Source organism: Camelus bactrianus, chromosome 4 (genome assembly GCF_048773025.1).
Source record: "Camelus bactrianus isolate YW-2024 breed Bactrian camel chromosome 4, ASM4877302v1, whole genome shotgun sequence".
NCBI classification, from domain to species: domain Eukaryota; kingdom Metazoa; phylum Chordata; class Mammalia; order Artiodactyla; family Camelidae; genus Camelus; species Camelus bactrianus.
Genome location: NC_133542.1, coordinates 72717525 through 72743030, shown reverse-complemented (window position 1 = coordinate 72743030; position 25506 = coordinate 72717525). Strand labels below are relative to the sequence as shown.

Sequence of the window (25506 nt, the reverse complement as noted above, 5' to 3'; positions counted from 1 at the left end):
TGTGGTGTTCGCCTAACTTAGCTGCAGATTTGTTATTCAAACCGTCTTAGGCAGAAGCTTAGCATGTACGATTGATAACTAGACCCTGCTGGGTGGAGCGGAGCCCCCCCCCCCCGCAAACCCTGGGCTCCACCACACAGTATTTAAAAGGTAGAGCTGGGCCAATATACCAGTTTCACAGATGGGAAGACTGAGCCCCGGGGAGGGACATGACTTGCCCAGGGAAACCAGGACCTGCATCCAGCCTTTCCATCTCTGTTCCAGGTTGCATCTCAGGGCCTTTTGCAAAGTCATCCAGGGCTCACCAGGTGTGAAAGGGACACCCAAGTCTGAGATGCTGTGGCCAAGGAAGACCCTGAGCTGTTCCCAAGGCTCCAAGGTGCTCTGGAGCCAAAAAGAGCCTCTTGGGGGAGGTGTGAGTCCCTCATCCGCAAACCCCTGATAGCCTGGTCTCGGGGCACGTGCATGTCAAGGAGACCAGGCACTCATATGATTACAACGTGCCCATCCCATTTCACCCACGTGGCTGCAGCTCTCGAGCCATCTCTGCTGTCCTGAATCAGTGGTGGCGGTAAATGCCTCCCCAGCAGGAAAAAACCAACACCCCCAGGTTTATGCACCAAGGTCCAAGCCCTCGACTCCCTCAGGGGTTCCTCAGACCCCCACTAGGTCTCAGCATTACTCCTGTAAATACAGTGCAAACAGGCTCGGTCATCCACATCTGCAAAGGGGCTCGGAGACGCAACCCAGAAAGAGCTCAGAGAGGCTGATGGAGTAGGAGTCGGGTGGGCGGCTGAGAAAATGACAGCATGAGAGCAGGGACCGGAGGTGGCAGAGGGGGACACAGAAAACCCGTGAAAAGCAGACAAGATCTCAGCACAAGATTTGGGGCCACTCCTTGTGGAGGACATTATGATGCCACAAACAAGTGGCTCCCAATGGCCCCAGGCCACCAAGAACGGCCTGAGGGTTCAGCAGTCTGTTTATAAAGATAAAGGTGTGCAGAACGTTTGGCGATATCTGCCTCCCAAATGGCAGAAAGAGCCCCGATGTGAAGGCAGGTTTTCAATTATCCTAGAAACTTTACCACCAAGAGCCAGTGACAGCAAGACAACGACAAAGCCCTGTTTGTCCTTTCATCCTGGTGTAAACTAGGAACCCCATACTTACTGGATTGGAAGTGGGCCTTCTAATTCCTTCTGTTCATTATTTTTGCCACACTTTAGAAAACCCCAGAAGCATTCAAAGCCCATCCTTACACTGCATACACACCCGTGACAGCCGGCCAACAGCGGCAGCCCTCTTCATTTTCAGCTCCTGGGGAACCTGGCTGCCTCTCTGCTTTTCTGTCCTCAGCTGGCCAGCCGTGGGGCGGGGTCCACGCTGTATTTGCAGGGCTGGTCTGTAGACCAGAAGTCCCTTGCAACTTACACCTTCATGGAGAATATGCAGCTCAGCTCAAGGAAGAGCCCTGACTTGCCCCGGGGACCCCCTGCCATTGCCCCATCATATCTGCTCCCCAGTATAAGAGCAGAGAGTTTCTGGAGGGCAGAGCCACCCGTTCCTGAGCCCTAGGAACCAGCCTCATGGCTGTCAACCCTCCAAGGAAGACACAGGAAGAATCACAGGCCACAAAAAAGCCACAGCCATGAAATTAATATTATCACCAGCACAATTAATATTCCTGTTCTTTTTCTTAGAAGGTGTTAAAGTTAATTGTGACTGATGAAAAAGCTTGTTTTCAGGTGTGTGTGCGTGTGTGTGTGCGTGTGTGCATCTTAAAGATCTTCCCTCTCCTCTCCACAGGGGGAGGGGATACAGATGATTTCTGTGTATTTCTTCTGGGGAAAAAAAAATGACTTAAAAAAAACCAGTGACAGAAACCTGATGCTAAAAGACTATGGATTTGGGGCTTTTGACAGTCGGCATACAAACCACTGCGCAAAGAGAAGGAGGAAATGACAGCTGAGTCTCCGTGTCGCTGTGGAAGAGACAACAGACATCTTCGGAGTGACACGCACAGCGGATTCAAGTGTCTATTTTCATCTCCCCGTGTTTACAGGAAAAAGACAGAGGTGTCAGCGGTTCTCTGTGGAGCAGCTTCAATCACACCATAATTACTGCCAAGGAGCGGGAGGGGAAGAAGGGCGAGGAGCTGGGGGGCGGCCGGGGGTGGGGGAGAGTGGACCAAGGAGGAAGAGGTGGGGACCAGAACAGCTGCTGCCGCTTAAATTCTTCTCATCTGCTCCCAAGGCTGCCAGGTTAGCCCAGATTGAGCAATTTGGCAGAATTGAGCGGGATCCGCCAACTCAGCTGGGGTGTGGGGGTGGGAGTGGGGGTTAGGGCACCTGGACTAGTTTCTGGTCCTGTGGGAAAGCAGTATCCAGAGGGAGGGATTTGGAAAGGCCGGGGGAAGGAGGTTGGCTGGAGCCCAAAGGCTCCCCTCTTAGGTACCAGGGCCAAGGATAGAGGCGGTTGCCATGGTGATGGGGAGGCAGGTCCTGGTGGGACTCGAGCCATCCTCTATGCCCTGGCGGCCCGCAGGCCCCACCTGGGAATCAGGGTGGGCCTCTGAGGCTGCCCATCCCAGGCCTCTGGGAGTGAGAATGCCTTTGCTTCACAGGTCTCCCTCCGCTCTGGAACGTTCCACCTGAGCAGAACCTCTGGGAGGCCTGGACAGGTGGGCGGCAACCCCTTGCTCCTTGGCCAAGAAGAGGAGCAGTAAGGAGGAAGTGAGAGAGGAGGGGGGAATGGGTGAGAGGTGGGAAGGGTGGAGCAAAGAGGGCAGAGAGTGGGAGGGAGGAGTAGAGGGCAGAAGAGGAAGCAGGCGATGAGGAGTGGGTGGAGGTGAGACCCCAGGGCAGGGCTGGGAACAGAGGAACCGGCTGGAGAGGTGAGGGAAGGGCAGGCACAGGCTCCTTCCCTGCTTCCCTCCTGCCTGCCTCGCCCCCCCTTCTCCTCCCCACTGATTTCATTTACTTCACTTAATTAGCCCCCCTCCAGAGTTAAAAAGATAATGTGATAATGACGATGTGAACAGCCACAATACAGCGAAAGCCACTCCATCTGCAGCTTCCCGGGCCCCCAGCCTGCTGACCTCAAGGCCCTGAGCGCTGCCGACCTGGCCACCCCAGACCCAGGGCACTAGCACCGCCCAACTTCCTACCCATCCATCCCAACCCCCCCCCCCGAAAAAACCCAAACCCTTAACGAATTTCAATTACGAGCTTTGTAAAATCAATACAAATGACATTTCCCCCGTACACGAAGGTACGAACAATAGCGTCTTCCTGTTCTGCCCTCAATATAATTGACAATTAACAGCTTCTCCCATTACCGTAGACCTAATAAAAACCTCATGGGCAAATCCACAATGCCCTCACTTATTGTCCCCCACCCCTTTCTTTCTCACAGTGAATTATTGGACATGGAGAAGTAGAAGCAAGACCTCACCCTGAAATTATGAAACAACTCTCTTCTCTCACCCCCCAACCCAGACCAGGAAATAGGCAGCATGCAGAGGAAGACGTCCCAATCACTGGGGGGGCCCACCTTTGTCGGTGGGGGTCGCAGACGGGGACAGCGACTTGCCTAAGGTCATACCGCAAGTTCTTGAGAGTGAGAATCCAGGTTGTCTTCCCCAAAGACTGTTCAACTCCCAGGCTAAATTCTATGTGTTTAGGGACAGCCCCCTCGCAGGTAACACACACCGTACCTGGGCGAAGTGTGGGCTGCGTTCCAGGAATCTCTTCCTCAGGGGGGCAGCAAGAAGCCAAGGGAGTCAGACCTGACTGCTAATCTCATGGCTCCGCCCTTCCATGGTGATGATGCCCCAGCCTATTGTCCAGGCACAGTGCCTACTATGGGTCAAGAGCTCTCTGTATTGGATCTGCACAACAACCCATTTCACAGATGAAGAACTTGAGGCTCAGAGAGGCCACGTTGCTTTCCCAATGGTGATGGAGCCAAGATGGGGAATCAAGTCTGGTCCCCAGGCCTGGATCCTGACACCAATCCTCCTCCACCAGGTCTGCAGGGGCTCAGCCAGCGTCGGACCCAAGCCACCACCCAACTGGCCACGTGGGGCTCCTCCAACTTCCTCTATCACTCCTGCTGGAAGGCTCCACTCTATTCCACATTCTACCAGCTGAAGCCTATTCTCCTGCCACCTCTTCCAGGGTGTCTCTTTGGAGTAGCCCAGGCCACGCCTTTATCACTACTTCCTTCTGTTCAGGTTGGCTTGGTTCCCCGCTCCCATCAGGGTGCTGTTTCATGGAGTGACTTGTGGCGTCCACTCCTTGCCTCTCTGCGTCTGGACATCAGTCCTGGTCCTGCCACTAACGTGCCTGTGACTTTGAGCCTTGGTTTCCCTGACTGTAAAATGAGGGTGCTGGTCTCTGGCCCCCCACGCTCTCTCCAGGGTCTGCCTTGGATAATGTGCTTTGTGCTGGCTCCCAAGGGCAGACTGAGACAAAGGGACATTTCATCAGATGTTAATATAGGTAAGACACAAAGGTAAGTGAGGGGAAAAGGGAGCAGCTAATTAGCCATATTGTTCTCCACAAGGCCTTCCCGAGAGACTTTCAATTAGGTTGTACCTCAGGATAATAGCTGTGTCGAGGAGGAAAAAAACACGAAAGAGGCAAAGCGGCCCCTTCCCTCCCTTCCTCCCCTTTTGAGAGAAACTCAAACAGGTCACAGCCAGAATGATCCAGCTCCCACCCCGAGGCCTGCCACATTACACTTGGGGAACCTGAGGCCCCGAGATAACAATTCCAAGGTCACCCAGCAAGGCACAGGGAGGGAGCCCGGCTCGAGAGCCCCGGCACCCTGCCTCCCGGGCCAGGGCCTTTCTAGCCGCTGGAATCTGGCCGTCAACGCTCTTTGGATTTTAGAATCTTAGTAAAAACATCCTGAAGGACAAAGGGCCATGACGATACCTTGGCTTGGTTTTATCTGGTTGTGTCACCTTTTAAAATTGACCCTAAGTAAAGCGAGTTGAACACCTGTCCACACAGAAGGCCTCAGTGCACCACTCACTGGTACTTGAAAATTCGAGTGCCTGACTTCGGGGCTCCAACTGCTGAAAACCTGCTCCTCCCGCTTGGAGTCCCAAAGCACTTGGCGTTGCTTTATCCCAGGGGGGCATGAAAGCTCCTCCTCTACAGGGGGAGGGGGAGGTCAGGATGACCTGATGAGCAACCGATAGGGAACCCTGAGGGGACGGAAGTGCCTGCTTGGGGTCCAGCCTCTCCTCCCTCCCGGCCCAGCCAGAGGTTGATAGGGGCCGGGCAGCTTAGCCAAGGTGGCAGCCGCTCAGCACCAAGGCGGAGTCCTGCCCATCCTTGGAGAAAGCCCCCACTCCTCCACACCATGCCAGACCCTGGGACAGGCCCTCAGGGCCCCGGCTGGCTCACAGCGCCCACTCCTGGCAGGATTCCCGTCCTGCCAGCCAGCTGGCCTCCTCCATGCAGCTTTTAATGACCACAAAATTGGCCCTACATGGTCTGCCTCTAAGCCTGGCCGACCTGCCCAGGGCACAGGAGGGCCTGACCTCCAGACCTGGTCCTGGACTCCTCTCTCCTCTGAGCCTCCCCCTGACCCCTAGGCTCTCCCTGCTCCCAGGACAGCTCTTCTCATAATGCCTCGGACGTCATAGGCAAAGGGCCCCTCATCACCATGTCACAAGAGGGAAACTGAGTCTGGCAGGGTGAAAAGACTTGCCCTGGTAATAGCGATGTGACAGGGGCTCAGTGGCTTCTGGGAGCTGAGGCTCGGCCTCCAGGGAGGCCGACAGACTCACCTCGGGACTTCATTCCAATGAAGCGGTTCTCCACGATGTCGATGCGGCCCACGCCATGCTTGCCCCTGTGGGGAGACCACAGGCAGGGCGTCAGTCCCCATCTCAGGATCCAAGACTCAGAGGACATCTAAGCCAGGCCACCGGTCCTACCACCCATTGTACAGATGGGGAAACTCAGGCCCGAGAGGGACGGGATCACCTGAGTTACACAGTGAGTTCAATTTGCAACTTCCGTCATCTCTGTCCTGGGCCTCGTGTGCCCCCAGCCCTAAACACTGCTCACCTTTCCTTCTCTCCTGGTCTCAGATCCAGCAGAGCTTGGAAGCTCCAGCTGGACCATCCCTACGGGGCAGTGGACCCCCTGGAGTCATTTACCATCCAAGGCTGAGGGCCATCAGGACTCTCCCACTAAACCAAAGAACCTCGCGCTTATGGGGCAGTACCAAGGCTGACTGCAGGACACAGGCCTCTCCTCCTCGGCCCCTAAACCTCAGGCTGGGACCATCAGCCGTGATGGGCCCAGCTGGTGCCTGCCCGAGACAACAGTTTCCCTGGAGGCTGGGCACGGCTGCCGGCACTCACGCGACTTCGTTCAGGTACATGAAGAGCTCCAAGGACGTGCTGTGCGTGGTGCCATCCTTGACGTTGGTCACCTTCACAGGGACCCCTAGGGCAGGAGGAGAGGGCGGTGGGCCTGCGGCCTGAGCTTGGCGGAGAAGCCTGCGCCTCTCCCCCGCCCTCTCCCTCCACCCGCAACGCCTTAAATGGATGTGACAGATATGGACTCCAAATGACTCCTTGAAAAGCCCTGTGCAGGTTGAGGCCTGCTGGGGAGAGAGAAGGGGCGAGAAAGCCCCCCAGAATGAAAGGGAAAATGCAATAAAAACGCTCTCCCCCACCCTTCCCATTCTCTGTGCCCCTTTTGCATTTAGGGGCTGTGAAATTGGAACCAGGCCCCGAACTAATTGAATTTCACGCTCCACCATTGTCTTACGCAGAAGTACCTTCTGTCCCACCAGTTACCGGGGGGCCGCCTGGCCGAGGTGCGGCTGAGCTCACACACACACTCACACACACACACACATGCACATACACACATGCAGACATGCACACACAGCCCCCTGCCACGTCTGTCAGGCGGACCCCTGTGCCCCAGTCCTGCACCCCAGACCCACATGCAGCCGTCTGACTGATGGGGGTGGAATGATGCCCGCTCTGGCGGGCGAAGGGCTGGAGGCGCCCATGAATTCTGAGAAGTCGGGTCTGGGGTGGCAGGAGGGCAGGAGGGAGGTGGCCGCTCGGGGAGGGAAGGGCCCAGTCAAGGGGGTGGCGGGAGGGGGGGCAGTGGGTGGGTTCGGGGTTGACTTTGAATAGCAAGGGGGCATTTTCTCGAGCGGTGTGAAATGAGCAATAAATGTATTAGAGGCCTAACAAGAGAGCTGTAACAGTGACAAAGAAAAGCTGTTCAAAGTTGGCGGCTAATCCCCCACCCATCTGCCCAGCTCATTACCATGTAGCCAGCGATCGGGTGCCAATCAGGCCTCAATAGCGGCTTTCCAGTCTTTATTAGCCGGGCGCCGCTTGGAAGGGCTTCGCTCAGGCGCTGTCAGCCTCGCCATTCTTAACCCCCATTTCCAGGGGTTTTATAACTTGGTTGTAAATTGCTATTAAATGTAAGTCTGCCCAATAATGAACCTTAAGCCCCTCTCGCCACCCCCCGCCTCTCCCCTCTCCCTTTCTCTCCCTCCCGGTCTCATTATGGCCTCTCGGGGCCTTGGAAGGGGCCTGTCCCCGAGAGGAGCTGACATTGTTGGTGCTGCTGCCGGAGAAAGCCTCTTAGCCTTTAAAATAGTTAATAATTAGATTAAAACTTCAAATAAATTAACTAGAGGGTGAATGGGGAGTCATCAGGGAGGGTTCCTCCCGTCTACTTTTTTTTTTCCAGACAGTCCTCAAAGCATTAAAATGGATCACGTTTCTTCTTAGGCTCAGCCCTCAGGGCTGCTCTGTTCCAGGAGGAAAGGGGGCCAGACCCTGTGTTCAGGACCCTCTCTGCCTCCTGCCCACCTCCCATCCTCACCGCTCTCCCGGGCTCCTGGGGGACCTATGGGGGGTGCTGCCTGGACCCATGCCACCATCTTCTCAGAGATGATGCCCAAAGGGATCCCACACCCAAGCAGGCATGGGTCCAAAAGAGTGGGCATAAGATGGACTTAGGGCTCCAGCTGCCTCTAGGGGCCTTGGACAAGGACCCATTGGTCCCCAGGTGGCACGAAATTCAAGGGTTTGAACAGATTGGGGAAGCCATGAAAATGCCCACTGGCCTGGCCAGGCTTTGGGGAAAGGCAAGGAGGAGGCAGGTTATTAAAGTACCAAGAGCCTCTGTTTCCCACGACCTCATTCCACGCACCACGCTCAGCACCTATGAGCACCATTTCTGTGGCCCATTTTATAGGTGAGTGAGCCTGAGGCCCAGAAGGGTGAAACTGGTTGTCAAGGTCACATCAGCAGGAGAGAGCAGGGTTTTGATCCCCTGCTTGCTCCTCCCCGATCCTCAGAGGTGCCCTGGGAAAGGCCTCTCAGCAGAGCCCCTCACTCTCTGTCCCCTCTCTGCAGCTGCCTTGTGGACAGAAGGGCCGGCCTCCTTGCCTGGGCTTGGAATGCCCTCAAGACCCCTCTTGGTTCCTCCAGCTCCTGCCCAGTACCACTTCCTCCAGGAAGCCTCTCTGATTTCTGCAGCTTCTTGGAAAGGTCCTCTCCTTGGACACCCTGAGCCCTCACCCTGAACCTGGTCCTACTCCTCCCGTTACCAGGCATGCCTTGCCTTCCTCTCTATCCTCCAGGGCACAGAGTGTCCCTGGTACCAGGCTTGAGGCTGGGCCCTCAGACCAGGCCAGCAAACACTTCTTGTCGACAACAGAGAAAATGAGGAGATCAGGACACGAGCAGGAATGGCAGCAGCTTTGAACCCAGGATGGGGCGTAGGGAGATGCATCACGCAGCTAACTTAGCACCAGCAGTGGCATCAGAGGGGCCCCTGAGGCTGGCTCTTTAAGACTCGCACTTGCTGAGCACCTTCTCAATGCTGGGCCCTGTGCTGGATACACCCCACCCAGACCTCATTCGATACCATGAAAACGCGAGGCAGCAGATGCTCTTTTATCCCCAGTTTACAGATGAGGAAACTGAGGCCCAGGAAAGTTGAATGACTTCCCCAAAGGGCCAAAGCAGCTGGCAAGTGGCTGCTCAGGGACTAGAATGCTCCCTCCAGATCTGGTGCCCATGAACCAGGGGACAGCACCCAAGTGTGCTTTCCTTCCAAGCCTGGAGGCTTACATAGATCATGCCATTCAGGGGAAAGGGGGCAGTGGGGAACACCTGAAGCTCCTGCCTGAACTCTGGCTTCTAGAAACACAGGAGGGATGCAGAGGGCTTGTGCCCAGGCTCCTAGGCAAGAGGGATGAAGGAGCCGGGGCCCCAGGAGTCTGCCCCTTGGAGTCCTGACAGGCGGGCACCTACCTTTCTTGAACTCGATCTCAAGCATGTCCGGGCTGTTGGGGGCTTTGGCCGGGTCCTGGGTCTTGGTGTAAAGGCCCGGAGGCGCTTGGTTCTGACAAAAGACAGAAAGAGGTTGGAGGGTGGTGTGTCCAAGCCAAGCTGTGCCAGGCCAGTCCCTGGACACCCTGCACCCAACTGCCTGCTGAGACCTGCACCCCACTCCAGAACCAGGGGGCTGCTGGCACTTGCCACCGGCTGGCAGAGTCCAGCAGGCCTCCCAGCCCCCTACCCAGAGCCAGCCAGGGGCCTGGCAAACAAAAGGCTCAAGGAATCAGACGATTTTTCCCCTCAACTTGATCTCATCTTTTTCTTCGACGCCCCCACAGCTGGAGGTAGAATAGCAGGAGGAACAAGTCAGGCAGGAAGAGCGCGACTTTGGAGGCGCGAGGCGGTGGCAGCGCCAGGCGGGCTCCCCGGGAGCGGGCGCGCACGCTCTTGCAGGCGCCGGGAATTGGGGTTTATTCTGCACTGACCGCAAAGCTAATGACTGTGCGTGACCCCAGCAGGTGCTCCGGCGAGCAGAGCCGTCCCCGGGGTCCCCGAGGTTAATACTCACAGGGAGAAAAGAGGAGAGCAAAGCAAAAACCCATTTGAAAACACATCAGCCTCTATGTATATTTTTTCTTGGGCGTGTTGGAAAACGGGCCCCTTGCGTCTTGATGCAGCGGTGCTGCTGGCTGCCTGGAACTCGCAAGTTCCCTCCCGCCTCCCGAGGCCCCGCTCCCCCAGGCTGAGGCTTGGACCCTCGCCACAGAGGGGCCGGGGGCCTCTTGGGCCGGACTGCTCATGTCCCTCCTGTGGGCATCCCAGGGCCCAGCTGTTGTCCACCTGCTAACATCCTGGGAGGTGTCGTCCCTTAAATCTTTGCTTTCAAAACCCTGTGAATGCTCCCATGCCACTTTGCATTTGCAGCTTCTTTCGTGTTCTCAGCAGCCCTGTTTGGTGAGGTCAAGTACAGTTACCCCACCTACAGATGAAGAACCCGAGGCCAAGGGGGAGGGGCTGTAGGTGCAACAGTGCGTTCCGTGCGGGCAGGGACCACGCGGCACAGGGCAGGAAGCCCACGAGGCCCTCAACACTGATGTGTTGGATTTTAGGCTGGTGGAAAACAGCCCCAAAGCCAGGAGTCAGACCTCAGGCTGTGGGGCCTTGGACAGACTGCTTCACTTCTTTGAGCCTCAGTTTCTTCATCCGTAAAGTGGGGGAACTGATACTTGCCTTCGACTGCCTTACCATTTAAATGTATAGACGTTTTTTATGCTGTTTAGTGGACAAGATGTCAGAGAAGGCCTGGTGCAAGCTTTAACCCACTCTGGAGGCAACAGGACAGCTGGAATAGTCTCCTGGCGATGCCTCGCTCCAAGAAGAGCCATTCCAGGAGAGACGGGCCAGCAGGGGTGCCCTAGTCCCTCACCTGTTGTCACTTTCCTTGTTGGCTCTTTGTCAAGGTGAGCAATCATCCCAGTTCCCACACCTCGAGGAACTTTCCAGTCCGCACCAAACAGGGACAATTGATCCTTCTGGCTTTATGTCTGAGCTCAGATGGGGCTGGCAATGGAGCCCCTGCACCTCCCAAATGCTGTGTGGCTTGGGGCCAGCTGCATCCCTTCATCTGTTTCCATCTGTGGGATGGGAACAGGGACCTGGTATGGACCTCCAAGGCAGACCCAGGGAGGAGGAGGGTCCTTAAGGACCTCCAGCCTAATGCTTCCATGGACAAGTTGAAAAACCAAAGCCAAAGAAGCTGCTTGTTCAGACCACACCGCCTTGCTCCACCGGTGTGGGAGCCAGCTTCAAGGACTCTAGCTAGAACCCCTGTCCCGTGCTCTTTCCATCACCCCATGCGGTTTCCCAGCCGCTTTAGTTACCTGAGAAACAGCACGAGGGACATGGCCAGACGCAGCCCAGGCATCGGGCTGGTTTCAGAGAAATGCCTGGCTCCCAGGCTTTCATGGGTCCTGCCAACCACCACATTCCCTGGGAACAGAGAGGCCTGAGGGCCATCCTCAGCCAAAAGGCAAGTGAACCAGGGCTTGGGGACTCTGGGTGGCCGACATGACTCCGGAGCTCCCTTCCTCACCTGCCTGGGGCTCCTCCCTGGCCGTCCAGCCTGGGCTGAACTCAACCTGGGGCACCAGCGCTGAGAGCCCCAGCCCTTCCACCAGACAGTTTCCAATCTGGCTCTTGTCAGCGGAGCCACAGACAGGATGAGAACGTTTGCATTTGGGAGGAGAGAGGAGGTGGGAAGACCTAGCAATCTACGGTGGAAGTCGGAGGCTTCCGACACCCTGACAGCACCGATTAAATAAAATAACCAAATAGAAATAAAGTGACATTTGCTTTGCATTCCAAGGTGGCTCACGCCTGCCTTCTTTTTACTCTCCCTCCTAAAAGCCCAGTTCAAATGACAAATAGTTTGTTGCCGAGTATCAATACCATCTATTTATCCATCCCAGCAGGAGGGCTCACTTCCAATGTCATCTTGTTGGGGGGGGTGTTGGGGGAGGGAAGAGAGTGAAGAAAAAAAGAGAGAGAGAGTGGAGGGGGGGAAGGATGGGGAGAGGGCGAAAGAAAAGCATGAAACAGGGCCGAGAAGGAGAAATTGGAAGCAAATGGCCCATGAACTAAACCATGATGTAGAGGCATGATCGATGCTGCAATGGTTTATTCATCCATCAGATACGGCGGGCCGGCAACTGAATGAACTCTTTCACTGTGGGCCGTATGAAGTTAAAGCAAGTAAATTTCTATCTTTCTTCGCATTAGCTGCCTCATTGCCCTTCAATCAACCCTCACGGAGGCAGAAAATGGCTCCGCCATCTGCCTTCAAACCCTCCCTTCGCAGGTCTCTGGGCTTTTTTTGGAGAGGGGGAGGGGGCACCAGTTCCCTGAAGCTCTGTCTCCCCAGCTCCCCACCCCCACCCCGCCCCCGCCACCCAGGGGGCCGGGGCTGCCAGGGGTGCAGCATTCCTTCCACCGCGGAGAGGAGAGGAGCACTCCCAGGCCCCTGGCTGCTGCCCCCTCATTCCTGGGACCTATTGGTGGTAACAGGACATCAGGACCCCATGGGTCCCCACCCTGCAGCAGGGTTGCCTGGGAAAGCAGGGCCAGAGCGGCCAGACCCTGGTTCCTCGGCCTGGCCCCTTGCTTCTCAGCGGGCATCTCCGCCTTGACTCACACGCAGCCCAGCCTTTCCTGCCTGAGAGGACCGTGGCTCCTTCCTTCCCAGATAATCTTAGCCAGCCTGAGAAGGGAGGACAGGACCACTGGTTCCATGATTGAGGTCCTGCCCTGCACCAGGGACAGGCCAAGTACTTTTTTTTTGGTGGTTGGGGGAGGGCAGTAACTAGGTTTATTTTTATTTATTTTTAACGGAGGTACTAGGGACCAAACCCAGGAACTTTGTGCATGCTTATCATGCGTTCTACCACTGAGCTATACCCTCCCCTAGGCCAAGTGCTTTTTTAAGAAGTTGGAGGCTCAGAGACGGTGAGTAACTTGTCCAAGGTAGCACAGCAGCAGAAAGCAGCGTTGGGATTCAGATCCAGGTTTCAGATCTCCGGGAACAAAGCATTAATCCTCCCACCTAGGTTGGGTGGTAGAATCCTTAAAAATACACCCTTTAGCACTTACTTATCTGTCCGCTGCTCTCATTAGACAAGAGCCCTGAGAGGGGAGGGGACTGGCACCCTGGCACTGCCTAAGGGGCGACGTCCCCTCTGGCCTTGGCTCTGCTCCCCCAGTTGTGAGGCGAGAGCACCCCAGGCTGTTAGAGAAGAGGGTGGATGGTTTCCCAGCAGGCCTGGGGCCCAGCGGACACCCTCCTCCAGGCCGCTCTGTTCTGCTCAGCCTCCTCCGCCCCCCTTGGCGCTGACTGACTGGCTAATTAGGGGTGGCTGGCCTGAGTGTCGTGGGGTCAGCAGAGCATGAACTGGAAAAGCCTGCGGCCTGGAGGCAGCATCCCCGTGGGGCCATCAGCCCCCAGGGGGCAAGGGTGCGGGCTCTCCTGAGTGACACGGTTGGGCTGAGGACTGAGCGGATGGGGAAGGGAGGTGTGGGCTGGGGGGGAACCAGCGGCGGAGGGCCAGCCCCCACCATGGGGTGACCCAGGCACCAGGCCTTGCTGAGCAGCTGGTGCCCTGGGGCGAGTCACTCTTCTGGACCTCAGTTTCCTCACTCATAAAATGAGGAGGCTCATAGCCAGGAGTCAAGGAAAGTAAATGGGGGCCAGGGGATGCGAATCCCAGGCCTGGCTCCAGAAATGGTTCACGTTCTAGTATTGCCGCATTGACCAAGTGGCCTGGGCCCCGTGGGGAGCTGTCCCCGGACCCCCGGCAGGGCTCCAGCTCACCCCGCCCGCACCCAAACCACCTGGGCATCCTCGGCTCCAGCTGGCCTTCTTGGATCCCCTAGGCCCAGCTGCCCGAGCACACCGCCCCCCCTTCCCCCCAGCACACGTCTTCCCTAACATCAGATGAGCAGCCCACCCCACCCCCAAACCAGCCGCCCGCCCGGCTGTGGGGCTGAGCCAGGGAATAGAGACACATTCCCTCAGGGACAAAGAGATTTTTCTCTTCCCAGGATAGATTTCGCCCTGCCTCCCCCATCTCCCACGGTGGGCAGGGGGAGATACAAAGGAAAACCCCCCAGGGAGAGAAATCCTAAACTTCAAACAGGGGCTGAGGCCCAGCCTGGCCGGCCGGGGAGGCTGGGGACAGGGGATCAGGGTGGCTGCCTCGGGCGGGCGAGGGGCACAGGCCCAGACAAATGGGTCCTGAGGCTCTAATCTGGGCCGCCTCCCCCAGTGGCAGCAGCAGCGGCCTGAGAGCTGGTGGGCACAGGCTGGGCCCTCCCACAAGTGTCTCATCTGCCTAATTGCTTCTTTATTGTCTCACAATAACACTCTTTCTCTATGCTGCCCTGAAATATTTCCTTCCTCTATTCATCCCAGCAGCAATTAGAAAAAGAGCACCGGGGACGGGGGTGGATCTCAAAACGCAGTGTGGAGTGGGCAGGCGGCAGGGGGCCCGGTGGGGAGGGTCGGGGAACACAAGCAGGGCTCGGCCCCAGCCCCATGCCCGGCCCCCCGTGAAATTTCAAATTAGGCTACAAACACACCAGACAGCATCGGCATGGAGCAGCTAACACCAAAGACTGCTGGTCTGGGGAAATGGGAAATTACCTTGGGGTTCTCCAGGATTCCAGCCTCGTAGCTGTAAGGGAGAAGGAAGGTGGGGGTGAGTAAGGAAGGGGCAGAAGGACACAGCTACACCCTGATACCCTCAGCCCCAACACAAGTCCCGTCTGTCCTTTTATCTCTGCCAAAGCAATGGCTGCCAATCCTCCTGGAACATTCTGGGCCCCCCCAGACTTGGCCGTGGGAGCTGCAGTCTTCTGGGCCACAGCCTCAGGGTGCCAGATCTGGGCATGGGGGGCTTCGCACATGCTGTTCCCACTGCTTTAAATGCTTTTCCCTGCAACCTAGCTGGTCCCCCTCAACCTTGAAGTTTTAACTTCAAATGCCACTTGCTCAGAGAAGCTCTCCCCAATATCCTAGCCAAGGCCAGCTGTCCACTATCTACTGCTGGCACTCAGCAGAGCTGCTATGAGAGCTGGGGACAAGTCGGGCACAAGGTGGCCCTTCTTCCCTGAGGTCCCAGGGCTCTGTGAGAGCAGGGACCGTGTGACTTGTGGGGTCATCACTACATCCTGGCCCAGAGCAGACAGGTGCTCAGTGATGCCAGGCAGAGTAGGGGACGGGTGGGCGACATCTTACCTGATGTGCATGAGGTTCTCGTCCATGCTCCACGGGTTCTTGGGGGTGACTGGGATGGGGATTCCGTGTTGCTGTAGGTAAGAGGAGACACAGGGCTGGTGTGAGGCAGCTTGAAGCAGATGCAAAGGTCAGGCCTGGCCGCCTCGGTCAAGGTCGAAGACATCCCCAAACTCTGGTTCCCAAGCAAGCAAGACCTTGAACCCCCATGCTCACCGCATCCCCATTCTCCTTCCCCTCCCCCAGGCTGCCTGGGAAGGGAGTGACGGCTCCATTTCCAGACATGCCCAGGCAGGAACTACAAGATCCTGTCTGAGAAGTTGCAGAGTGGATGCTGACCTTAAAGGCTTCTTCCAGAAGATTTTGAGTCTACACTTCTAGGGCCCCCGGAGCACTAAGAGTGTGCCGAGGGTCTCCCAGCACCATTCGCTGATCCCCACCATGGTCCTACGAGCTGGGAGCTAGAATGGACGGCCCTTTCACAGTGAATCTCATCCAGGGCATCTGCGCCCACACAGGTGCTTAACATTGACCAAGGAAGCGCCAGGCGCCCACAAGAGCTGCTGGCCCCTGATGACTGCTTCCGAGGTGCGGGCCCAGCTCTTTCCGGGGGTGCCTTCTCCCCCACCGCCTAGCACAGCCATCGCACACATCACTGAGCAGCCCCAAAAGGGAACAATCCAGCCAGATTCCCCACCCCATCCTCCCCCTTGGTTCTGATTATGTTTTGCTTCCAAAATGATCCAATCCTTTGTTCAAGGAAAAAGCCATCCCCACGGAGACCCTGGGCCTGAAAGGCTGTTGGTGACACTGTGAAGGCCTTTTGGGTCAGAGATGCAGCTGGGTTCCTTAGCTGCCCCGTGCTGCCCTGGCTGACACCTGGTTGGATCCAGCAGACACATCACAGGCTGCCTTCTCCTTCAGCGCTTACCAGGCACAGAAGACAGCGAAGTGGCCCAGCCTGGCCCCTTTAGGTCGGCATGCCCATACACTCTGCTTCCCAAGCCCCCTTTTGGCACCTCACCCCGGCGGGTCCCAGATCCTAGCCAGCCCCAGGTCCCACAGCCCGCCCCAGCACCCTCCCATCTCTCCTGATGGGGATGTGCCCTGGCTCAGCTACTGCCCACGACTACGATTCCAGAGGCTTCCTCCAGGGAGCCACTGTTTCCTTCATCACCACCTTAAAAATTCCTAAATAAATTGAATTAAACCCTCTGGATTTTTTTTTTTTTCCCAAGCTTTTCCAGGAGACTCCTTTGAAAAGAAACAGCTCACATCCACTCGAAAATTTGCATACTCTTCCCCATAAACCACACTGACAAATGGAATGCCTCATGTAGAGGCTGCTCAGCGTTGCCCAAGGTCTGACCCACGCGCTCACTCGCCCTGTGCCGTCTCCAGGTGGAGTGCGCCAGGTGTGGGGACCATGGGCCAGATGGACTGAAATCCGCACAGAGCGGAATCCCCAGGCTGGGGGCCGAGGAAACCAGTGGGCAGGTTACCTGGAGCCTTTCTTTTGGGAGGTGGTCTGGAAACACTCTTGCCTTCTCTCTTTCCCACTGGGGCTCCGTCAGAGCACGGAGAGGAGAAAGGGAGGGAAGGGGTGGAGGAGAGGACAGGACGGACCCCCCCACCCCCGGCAGGGAGACACAATGCCAACAATAGTTCCTCGACCAAAGAGATTGGTTTCCTGGGCTGCTCTGTCCTGAGCTTCCCGCCAACACAGACACACACACAGACACACACACAGACACACACACAGACACACACACAGACACACACACACACACACACACACACACACACACACACCGGAAACTCTGGATACAACTGAGGACAGAAAACAAAACCATCTTCAACATGGACACAGGAGTCTGCCCAGTTTCCCAGCCCCCTACCTGGCACACTGGCTTAAAGAAATTTAATGATGTTGATAGGGATAAGGATGGGGTGATTTTGAGTGTTTCTTCCTTGGACAGCAGACTGGGGAGCAGAAAGCGAGACAAATGTATGTTTCCTACGCGCCTCCTACAGCGCCCTGTGGCCTTGACAACTTACGGATCTCGAAAGCCGGGGTTTTCAAAGCCCCATTGATTTTTGTCTCGGCTGAAGCAGCTGCCTGGCTCTGAATTTTGGACAGTCTGGTTGCTGCTCAGTTATTCTGGTCATTCCCCAGCTGCACAGACACTGCCTCCGTCCTAGAAGGCGCTGACTCCCCGAGCTCAGTTCTGACACCAGCCTCTGAGGGAGGACCGGTGGCTGGGAACGTGGCCTCATTCCTTCCCGACAAACTCTCCTGTTTGAAAGGTTATTTGAGACAGAAGCTGAGCCAGGCGGCTTCTCCCCACAACCTGGGAAGGAGGGTCCACAATTCTGAAATTCACCTTTGCTGGAAAAACCAAGAGCCGCTTTTGTTCAGAAGCTTCGCGGAAACGGAGGGCATCGTCTGGGTCAGCCCTGGCCCTCTCTTGAGCCAAGACTGCAGTCGTTAAGAACATAGATGGGGTGGGGGTCCCCATTCATTATTCTTAAAGATAAAACGTGCTTCATACTCTACACCATCAAGGAGACGAAGAGGGGGAGAAAAAAAAGCCTCCAACCCGGTTCTCTTAATAGCTCTGCTATTTGAAAATTTGTTTGGCAACATATGGGCCTGCCCTTGTAAACTCCCCTCTTAATAATAAAACAACAGATGGCAGAGGAGAGCTCTCCTCCGAGCTCTTCAGGTCTTAATGGGATGCTGGCGGTAGGGGCAGGGCTGTGTCCCCGCTGCGTCCCCTACCACGCGTCACCTTGGCTGCAGCGAGAGCTCACAGCCAGCCCCGGTGACTGCTATTTAAAAACCTGAGCAATTTTCTGGTGTATGCACCGAGTTGCTTTCCCCCCGTCTGATTGATTGAGGCTGTTTGTCAAAGGCTGCCATCGAGTCGCTAAAAAGAAAGGGACCCTGGGGAGTGGCTAAGGAGCTTGATGCAAAACTTCTAATATGTTTTATTGCAACTTGTACTTCAAAAAGGCTGGTGCAACAGACGTCTTTGTCTGGCTCTGCCCCTCGGAGTGCTTACCTGTTCTTGGGAAGGCATTGGGGACAATTAGGCAGGTAATAGAGGGGCAGAGGACAGCCTCACTCCCGCCCCCATCCGTCCCCTGAGTGACACACACAACGCAGAGATGGCAGTTTGGATGGGAAGTAGAGGGGGCCCAGTGCCCTCCTGCGTGGTGGCCTGGGGACTCCCTTCGGAGACGCCCAGCCCAGGCAGGGACCATCCCTCTGTGGGGTGGCCCAGGGAACTGGTGCTGTGGGGGTGGGGGGGGGGCAGAGGTTCAGGCTTCAGATGTGGCAGTCGGTCCCAGCCTCGCGCCTCCAACCCAGACGGCCCCTGGAGGGCGCCGGGCAAGGGCTGGGGTGATGGCGGAGACGGGCCATACCTTGGCGTACTCCATCAGATCGTTGCGGCCCTGGAAACGGTTGTAAAATTCGGGCATCCTCCAAGGAGCGATGACCTAGACACAGGACAAGGAGTCAGGACTGGGAGGGCCCGGCTGCCAGCTTTTCCTGGCCCTTAAGCTACACAGTTGCCTCTCTGGTGAGAGGCCTGGGACTGCACTGGTCACCTGGGTTAGGGGATCTACGTAGCTCATGGGGGGTGGGCAGGGGGATCCCATTAAGCAGAGAGGGACGCAGCCACATCAAAGGGTGGCCTTGGAGACACCCGAGCTCCATGGCAGAATGGCCGTGTGCCCCTAGGTGGGTCCTGGCCCCTCTGGGCCTCAGTCTCTCCTGTTGAGACTTGAGGGCTTGAACTAGACAGGCCTCAAATTTCTCACTAGCACCCCTGCTCGAAGGGCCAGGACCCCCCACCCCTGGTGACTAAGGGAGGGTCCACCTAGCCCAGCCCACATGACATACGATGTCCCCCTCCCCTCCCCTCTTGTCTCTCTCCCTTCCACACCCCGGGGCTCCTCTGGGTGGGGAAAAGAGGGGAGTTGGAGCCTGACTGAAGGGACTGAGCTCATCTCACCAGCCTGGGGGGTCAGGGACAGGTCCCCAAGAAGAGACCCACTCAGCCCTGGAGCCAGCCCAGCCCCTGACGCTGCCAGCAACAGTCTGGCTGGGAGAGGAGCTGTCGTTTGGATGAAGAAGCCGGTTTGATCTCTGGGCTGGGGAGCTGATAGGGGCAGGGTGGGTGGGAGATGGGCCCCCTGGTCCTGGAATGAGCAGCACCTGGACCAGGCTCGGCACAGGGAGCACCCTCCAGCCTCATCCCAGTTCCCAGAGACTAGCTTAGGGCCCTGTCCCCAGCCCCATCCCATTCCTGGGCTTGGCCTCTGCAGACAAAGACCCAGAAACCAGACACCCTGGCCCCCCAAGCTGCTGTGGGAACAGAGAGTGGGGGTCGGGGGAGGGCGCCATGCCCACCGGCCAGCAGCATCAACAAGCAGCCACTGTCCAGGGGCTTCTCAGCCGCCTGGTGTTTGAGGTCAAAACAGATCATTAGAGCTCATTACGGCTCACCTCCAGGCCACTCTCACCCCCTAAGCAGCTGCTGGCTGGTTCCAGGGACAGAGAAAGATGTTCCACTTAAAAGAAAAAAAATGCAACTCTTTAGGGCCCCTTGTGGGCTTGGGAGGGGCACATCTTCTGTAGCTTTAGCCAGAAGTGGCCTCAGAGGAGCTCAGTGTTGCCCCAGATGGCAACCAGGAGCCACGTGTGGCCACCAAATCGTGGCCGGTACTGGCTGTAAGCATAGAGCACACAGCGGGTCTAAAGACAGTACCAAAAGAATACAAAACATCTCAATCACTTTTTTACATCGATAACATGTTGAATGGTACGATTTTGGATACAGAGAGTTCAATCAGATACATTCCTAACATGACGTCACCTGTTGCTTTTTGTCTTGGTTTTTAAGAAAAACTTAAATTCTCCCTGGAGCTTGCATTTGTGAGGCTCAGTGTGGTTCTATTGCTCCACCTTGGCCTGAGCTGGGGGACTCCTATCCTAGGAAAGGGTCCAAGACACGGGGGGGCCAGGGCTCAGGCAGCGGGGAGGAGGGGCTTTAGCTGGCTGGCCCCCACCGGGGCTGAGAGGGCTGTGGGCCGCGCAGAAATCGGCCAGCCGTGTCCCGGGACGGTTCCAGGCTGCACCCGGGAAGCCAGACCTGGGATCGCAAGGACACAGCAGAAAGGTAGCCCCGTCCTTCTGATCTGTGCCTGACCCACCCAGGCACCCGGGCAGCATCCCCGGGAAGGACAAGGGGTGGGGAAGAGTGCTGGCGTGAGTGAGGGAAGCATCGCCCACCACAAGGCTCAGGTGCATGCGGTCCATGTACATGACCGCCCAGAAGCCCAAGCCTCGCCACCAGGGGCCTCAGCCCCCAGCGTCCGCCCGCTGAGGGGAGGAGCAACATCCTACCTTAATCTGGGGGGCCAGTGAGTAGCAGGTGAGCTCAAACCGGACCTGGTCATTGCCCTGAAACACAGAACAGGGGACTGTCAGGAGCCACAGAACGCGGAGCCAGTGGGAGGGTCGGGGGCAGGGGCAGGGGCAGGGCTGCACGAGCGTCAACTCAGGGCAGGCCCACTGGATGGTTTTCTCACACAGATGCTCACCTCCAACCTCGCACCCTCCTGAAGCAGGTACCAGGATCCCATCAGAAAGACGAAAACTGGGCTTTCTTGGAGAGGACACACCAGCTACTGCCCCCTAGGTGCAGTCAGGACTCGAACCCAGGACTGCCTGAGCACAGAGCTGAGCTGCGTGGGCACACGAGTGTGCAGGACGTGTGCCCCCGTGTCCACCAGACGCCCACATGCCCGGCGTGTGCTGAGTTGTGACTGCCATGACTTTAGTGCGCGGCAGTGGGCCGGCGGTGGGGGACACGTGGCAGGATGTGGGTGCGCGTATCTGGGAACATGACAGGATGTGCACACAGGTCATCACGTGCATCCACACTGCAGGGGACGCGCGCAAGGGCTGCAGGCCTGGCCCTGCCGAGACTCCGGGGAGCCCTGGGCTGCCCGCACCTCAGCCTCTTCCTGGAGGTCCCCCACTTGCCTGGCCCCGCCTGGCCCCAGCCAGAGACCACGTTCACTTCAGGGCTGGGGCTTCACAGTGCTTTGTCCATAAAACTGGGAATACTGTCTCCTCTGGGGGCCTGTTTCCCCATCTATATGGTGGCTGGTTGGGGGAGGGCCCTTGCCCCTCAGTGCCTCTGCACAAAGAGAAACTGAGGCCCGGAGGTAGAAGGGACTATTCCGGGGGCACAGAGCCTGGTCCGAGCTCGGGTGCGGGCCCCCCCGGGCAGCTGGCCCGGCCTCCCTGCGCCTGTGCCTCTGCTGGGAGGCTGGACAGGAGGAAGGGGAGGCGGCCTCAGCCAGCCCAGCCTCGAGAGACAATGACTGCGGCATCCTGCCTGCTGCTCCCGTCAGCTTGGCGGCCTGGAGGGAGACGTAAGCGCCGCGGAAATAACAAGGGACCTCGCGCCTACTGTGAAAACTGCACGGGCACAGCGAGGCAGTGGCGGGAATAACATGTTATTTTCCAGAGTCTTGTCAGGCGACGCGGAAACACAGGTTTCAGCCCCTCTCTTCAGAGCCAGGAGCTGAGGCCCGAGGCTGCTCCTTTCCAGTATCTCCCGGGCCCCCGAGCGGGGCTGGACCAGCCACCCCAACCACCCTCCATCCCACCCCTTCTGTGAGCACCTGCTGTGAGCTGGCTTTCACAGGGGAGAGCCACCTGGCATTAGTGGGATTTTTAACCCTGTTTTATAGATGAGGAAAGCCGGGCTCAGAGAGGTGGAGTCACCTGCCCAGGGACACACAGCCAGCAGGCACCACTCCCATCTATTAGGTCACATTCAGGTACAGAACGCATTGAATCCTCCCAGCATACCCCTGAGGTGGGATCTGTTATTATCCCCATCTCATGGATGGGGAAACTGGACCAGGGGGCAGTAACACTTGCCAAAGGCCTGTGGCCAGCACAGTTCCCAGAGCCATGGCGGCCATAATAAAAAGCAGACTTATTTTAGATTCATAAAGCATATGTTCTAGTGTTGCGTATCCTGACGACTTTTTCTCCAGGGCTTCAAGTTTCCCCAGTACAATGGTGACTTGTGCCTCCTCAGACGGGCACACTGGGCTGGTGTCTGCCCATCCAGATCACCATGGGGACACCCATCTGTTCCAGAGCCAGAGACCCTCGAAGGAACAAACAGGCTCCCTGGGTTCAAACTCTGTCCCAGGCAAGACCCAAGGCCTGCGCGGTCTCTCCTCTCCCTGACCCCAGGATCCCCGGCAACCAGGGTGGCCCTGGTGGCTTCCCCGGGGGTGGAAGGAGACGTATCATGTGCTGATACGTCTGATCCACGTGTGGACGTGTGTGAATGCAGGTGCCACACCCTCGGGGACTGCGGGGCTCCCCATCTGCTCCTGGACCAGCCATACAGATGGCGCCATTTACAAAGCTCCTGCTGCTTGTGCCCCCCAGGCTCCTATTTCAGGGCCCCTCTTCCAAAACTGGGGAGAGGGAGGAGGACCTGGAAGGTGCAGCTCTCTGGTGGGGTGCAACTGGGGTCCCCCGGGGTGTGGAGGGGAGGGCCCCAGCTCGCTCCGCACCAGGTGCCACCTGGGCTGGGCTCTGGGCAGGAAGCTGCCTCTGGCCTCCGGACCTTTGCACAGGCTGTTCCTGCAGCCTGGGATGCCCTTCCTCCTTGGAGTCACTGGCTCAATCTTCCTCCCCCAATACCTCAGTGTGACCCCCCTGCTGGGTTAGGGCTCCCAAGTCCCCTGTAGTGATGTCCTGGTGTGTGGAGGAAAGCTGGTGCTAGGTGAGTATTCAGTGGGCGGAGTCAGTGAACAAATGCATGAAGGTGGCATTGGAGAGGCTGGAACAAGGACCCCGAGGCCCTGGTCATGCTAGAATATCCCCACCTGTCGAAGACCCCTTGCCGTCTGCTCACACCCAGCTTTCTCTTCACCGAGTCCCTTGCAGAAAGTTCTGCCGAGTGTCCTATGGGATCTGCCTCTGGGGCTGCCAGCCTCCCACAGGCCTGGCCCCACATGGCCGCACTCACGCTGGATCCCCTCCTCCAGGTGTGTAAATTCAGCGACGCCCCTCATGGTTCCCATCAGCTAAGCAAGCCACCAGCCCCTGCAGGTTGCTGGCCCCTCCCCACCCCCACCTCCTGCCCCAAGCCTGGCATCTCTCTGGATCCCACTCCAGACCTTCCTGCTCCTCCGCACTCACCCACCTCTTCTAGGAAATTGCCTGCTTCCCCAGGTTCTGTAAATGAGGGGCAATGGAGGCGCAGGAGTGTGCCTTGCCCATCAACCTGGGAGCACCTGGACCCACCGTCCCCTGTGGCCTTCCCACTGCTGGTTTTGGAGGCCCCCAGTGATGTTTCACGTCTGATCATCCCTCTTGTGGGCACTGAGTGTGAACTGCAGGGAGGCCCCCAAATCCCAAGAGGCCACAGAACTACCGCCGAGGGTGTTCTTCCCAGAACCAAAGACCTGCAGAACCAGGTGAGAAACAGAGGACCCTGGGTGGCCAGGCACCTCCTGCAGTGGCTTCTCTGCAGGGAAAGGGTCTCACACTCAAGCCTCTGGTGCCCTCTTGTGGCCAAGTAGGGCAGTGCACACAGCTGCTGGTGTGTATTCCCAGCTGCATGTGAGCTAGTCTGGGTGAGCGGTGTCTTTCCCCGGACCCCAAGAGCTTCCCAAGCCAGGGCCAGACCCACCACACAGACACATGCCCTCCACTAGCCCTGAAGGCCACCTGTCCTCAGTCCTGATGGTACTTTTGGAGGGACCTTCTCCAGGCAGGAGCCCTTCAGGAATCCTGATTTCCTAGCTTTGGCTTGAATACGTCTTGGAACGGGGAACTCACTGCCCAGCTCATTGCATCATGCACAGGTGAGATGGCTCAGAGGTTCTTTGTCCTGCACTGACGTTCGTTCTCACAGCCTCAGTACAGGGCTGATCTTTGCACCATCGGGGCACTTCCCTCTCACCAAGTGAGCACAACCTTTTTGAGGGCCAGGCCTGTGTTGAGTGCTTTCTTAGAAATCTTACTGCTCTCAACTGCCCCATGAACTGGTTCTCATTTTACAGATAAGGAAATGGAGACTCCTGGGGTGAAGTCACAGTGTGAGAGCAGGGGAGCCAGGACCTGAACCCAGCTCTACCGGCCTGAAGCCCCCAGTCCTGAACCTCTGGGTGGAAGGCGGCATGTATGTCCCTGCCCCCAAAGCCCTGGCCCGCCCACTGCTCCACCTCTGGTTCCTCCCCCAACTCTCCTCCCTGTGTGCTCACGACCAGGTGTGAAAACCAGAACCACCAGTCTGCGGTCTGCTTGTGAGACACACTCACCAGTCCCCTTCTTCCACAGGGGCTCGCCTTTCCCTCCAGAACAATCTCCTACATCCCATGGAGGGAGGACACTGGCCACCCCCCATCCAGCCGGGGGCCTCCCTAGCCTTCTAGTCTGTTGCCCTCAGGATGAAGCCAAACCCCTTCTCATGGCCCCACCCAGCCCTGGCCCAGGGTGCAGCTCCTGCCCTATTTTCAGGGCCTCTTGTTGCCAAGCTTTTGCTCAGGCTGTTCCCTCCACCTGGCACACTCTTCCCATACCCGGAACCCTACAGCCACCTTACTGTGCATCCATTCTCTCCCTCGCTAGGACACAGGCCCCCGGAGGGCAGGAGGAGGGTCCCAAGAAGTTCAACACTGTCCCTGTGCCCAGCACGCGTCCAACCCTTTACAGACACCAATCCAAGCTTGCTGACCGAGCACCAAGCGAATAAGGAAGCTTCCAAAGACAGGAGCCAGGGCCACCCAGTGGGGCAAGGCCACCCTCAAATCACATCTCCCCAGTCCAAAGCTTAGCCTCGTGTCCCCTAGGTCACACTGAGCCAGAGCCCGCTCCCCCAACCCCCACTGCCTCCATCAGCTGGGTGGGGGCCCTGGGTCAGGTCAACAGGGAGCCCCCGATCTGCCAACTGTGGGGTTACCGAGCCGGATCCTGCACCCGCACCAGGCTGTCAGAGGGGTGTCCACTAACTGGAGAGTCTGTATACTGACACTGCCTGACAGCTGCCTGCATTGTTCGGAATCTTGTTCCTCGAGTCCTGTAACCTGCCGCTCAGAGCCCAAGGTCGTCCTTGGTCCTCACTGCTGCACACAAGGCCGGAAGTAGGGGGTGTTACGGGTTGAACTCTGTCTCCCACAGAAGATAAGTTGAAGCCATAACCCCCCAGGACTTAAATACGCGACCTTATTTAGAAACAGGTCTTTCCGTAAGTGACTGAGTTAAGATGAAGTCGTGAGGGTGGGCCCTAGTGCAGCATGACTGCTGTCCTGATAAAGA

The 25506-nt window shown here is 57.4% G+C and overlaps 1 protein-coding gene across 1 annotated transcript in view; it reads right to left on the bottom strand.

The window, feature by feature from the left end:
- The window catches only part of ASS1 (argininosuccinate synthase 1), a 51321-nt gene that overhangs the window by 13325 nt on the left and 12490 nt on the right, over window positions 1-25506 (bottom strand). The window contains exons 5-11 of the mRNA XM_010955873.3: window positions 20551-20607; window positions 18564-18638; window positions 15138-15208; window positions 14544-14574; window positions 9323-9413; window positions 6386-6470; window positions 5804-5868 (exon numbers count right to left, since the gene is read on the bottom strand). Of these exons, the coding sequence (XP_010954175.2) occupies window positions 5804-5868; window positions 6386-6470; window positions 9323-9413; window positions 14544-14574; window positions 15138-15208; window positions 18564-18638; window positions 20551-20607 (475 nt within the window). The remainder of the gene's footprint in view (window positions 1-5803; window positions 5869-6385; window positions 6471-9322; window positions 9414-14543; window positions 14575-15137; window positions 15209-18563; window positions 18639-20550; window positions 20608-25506) is intronic.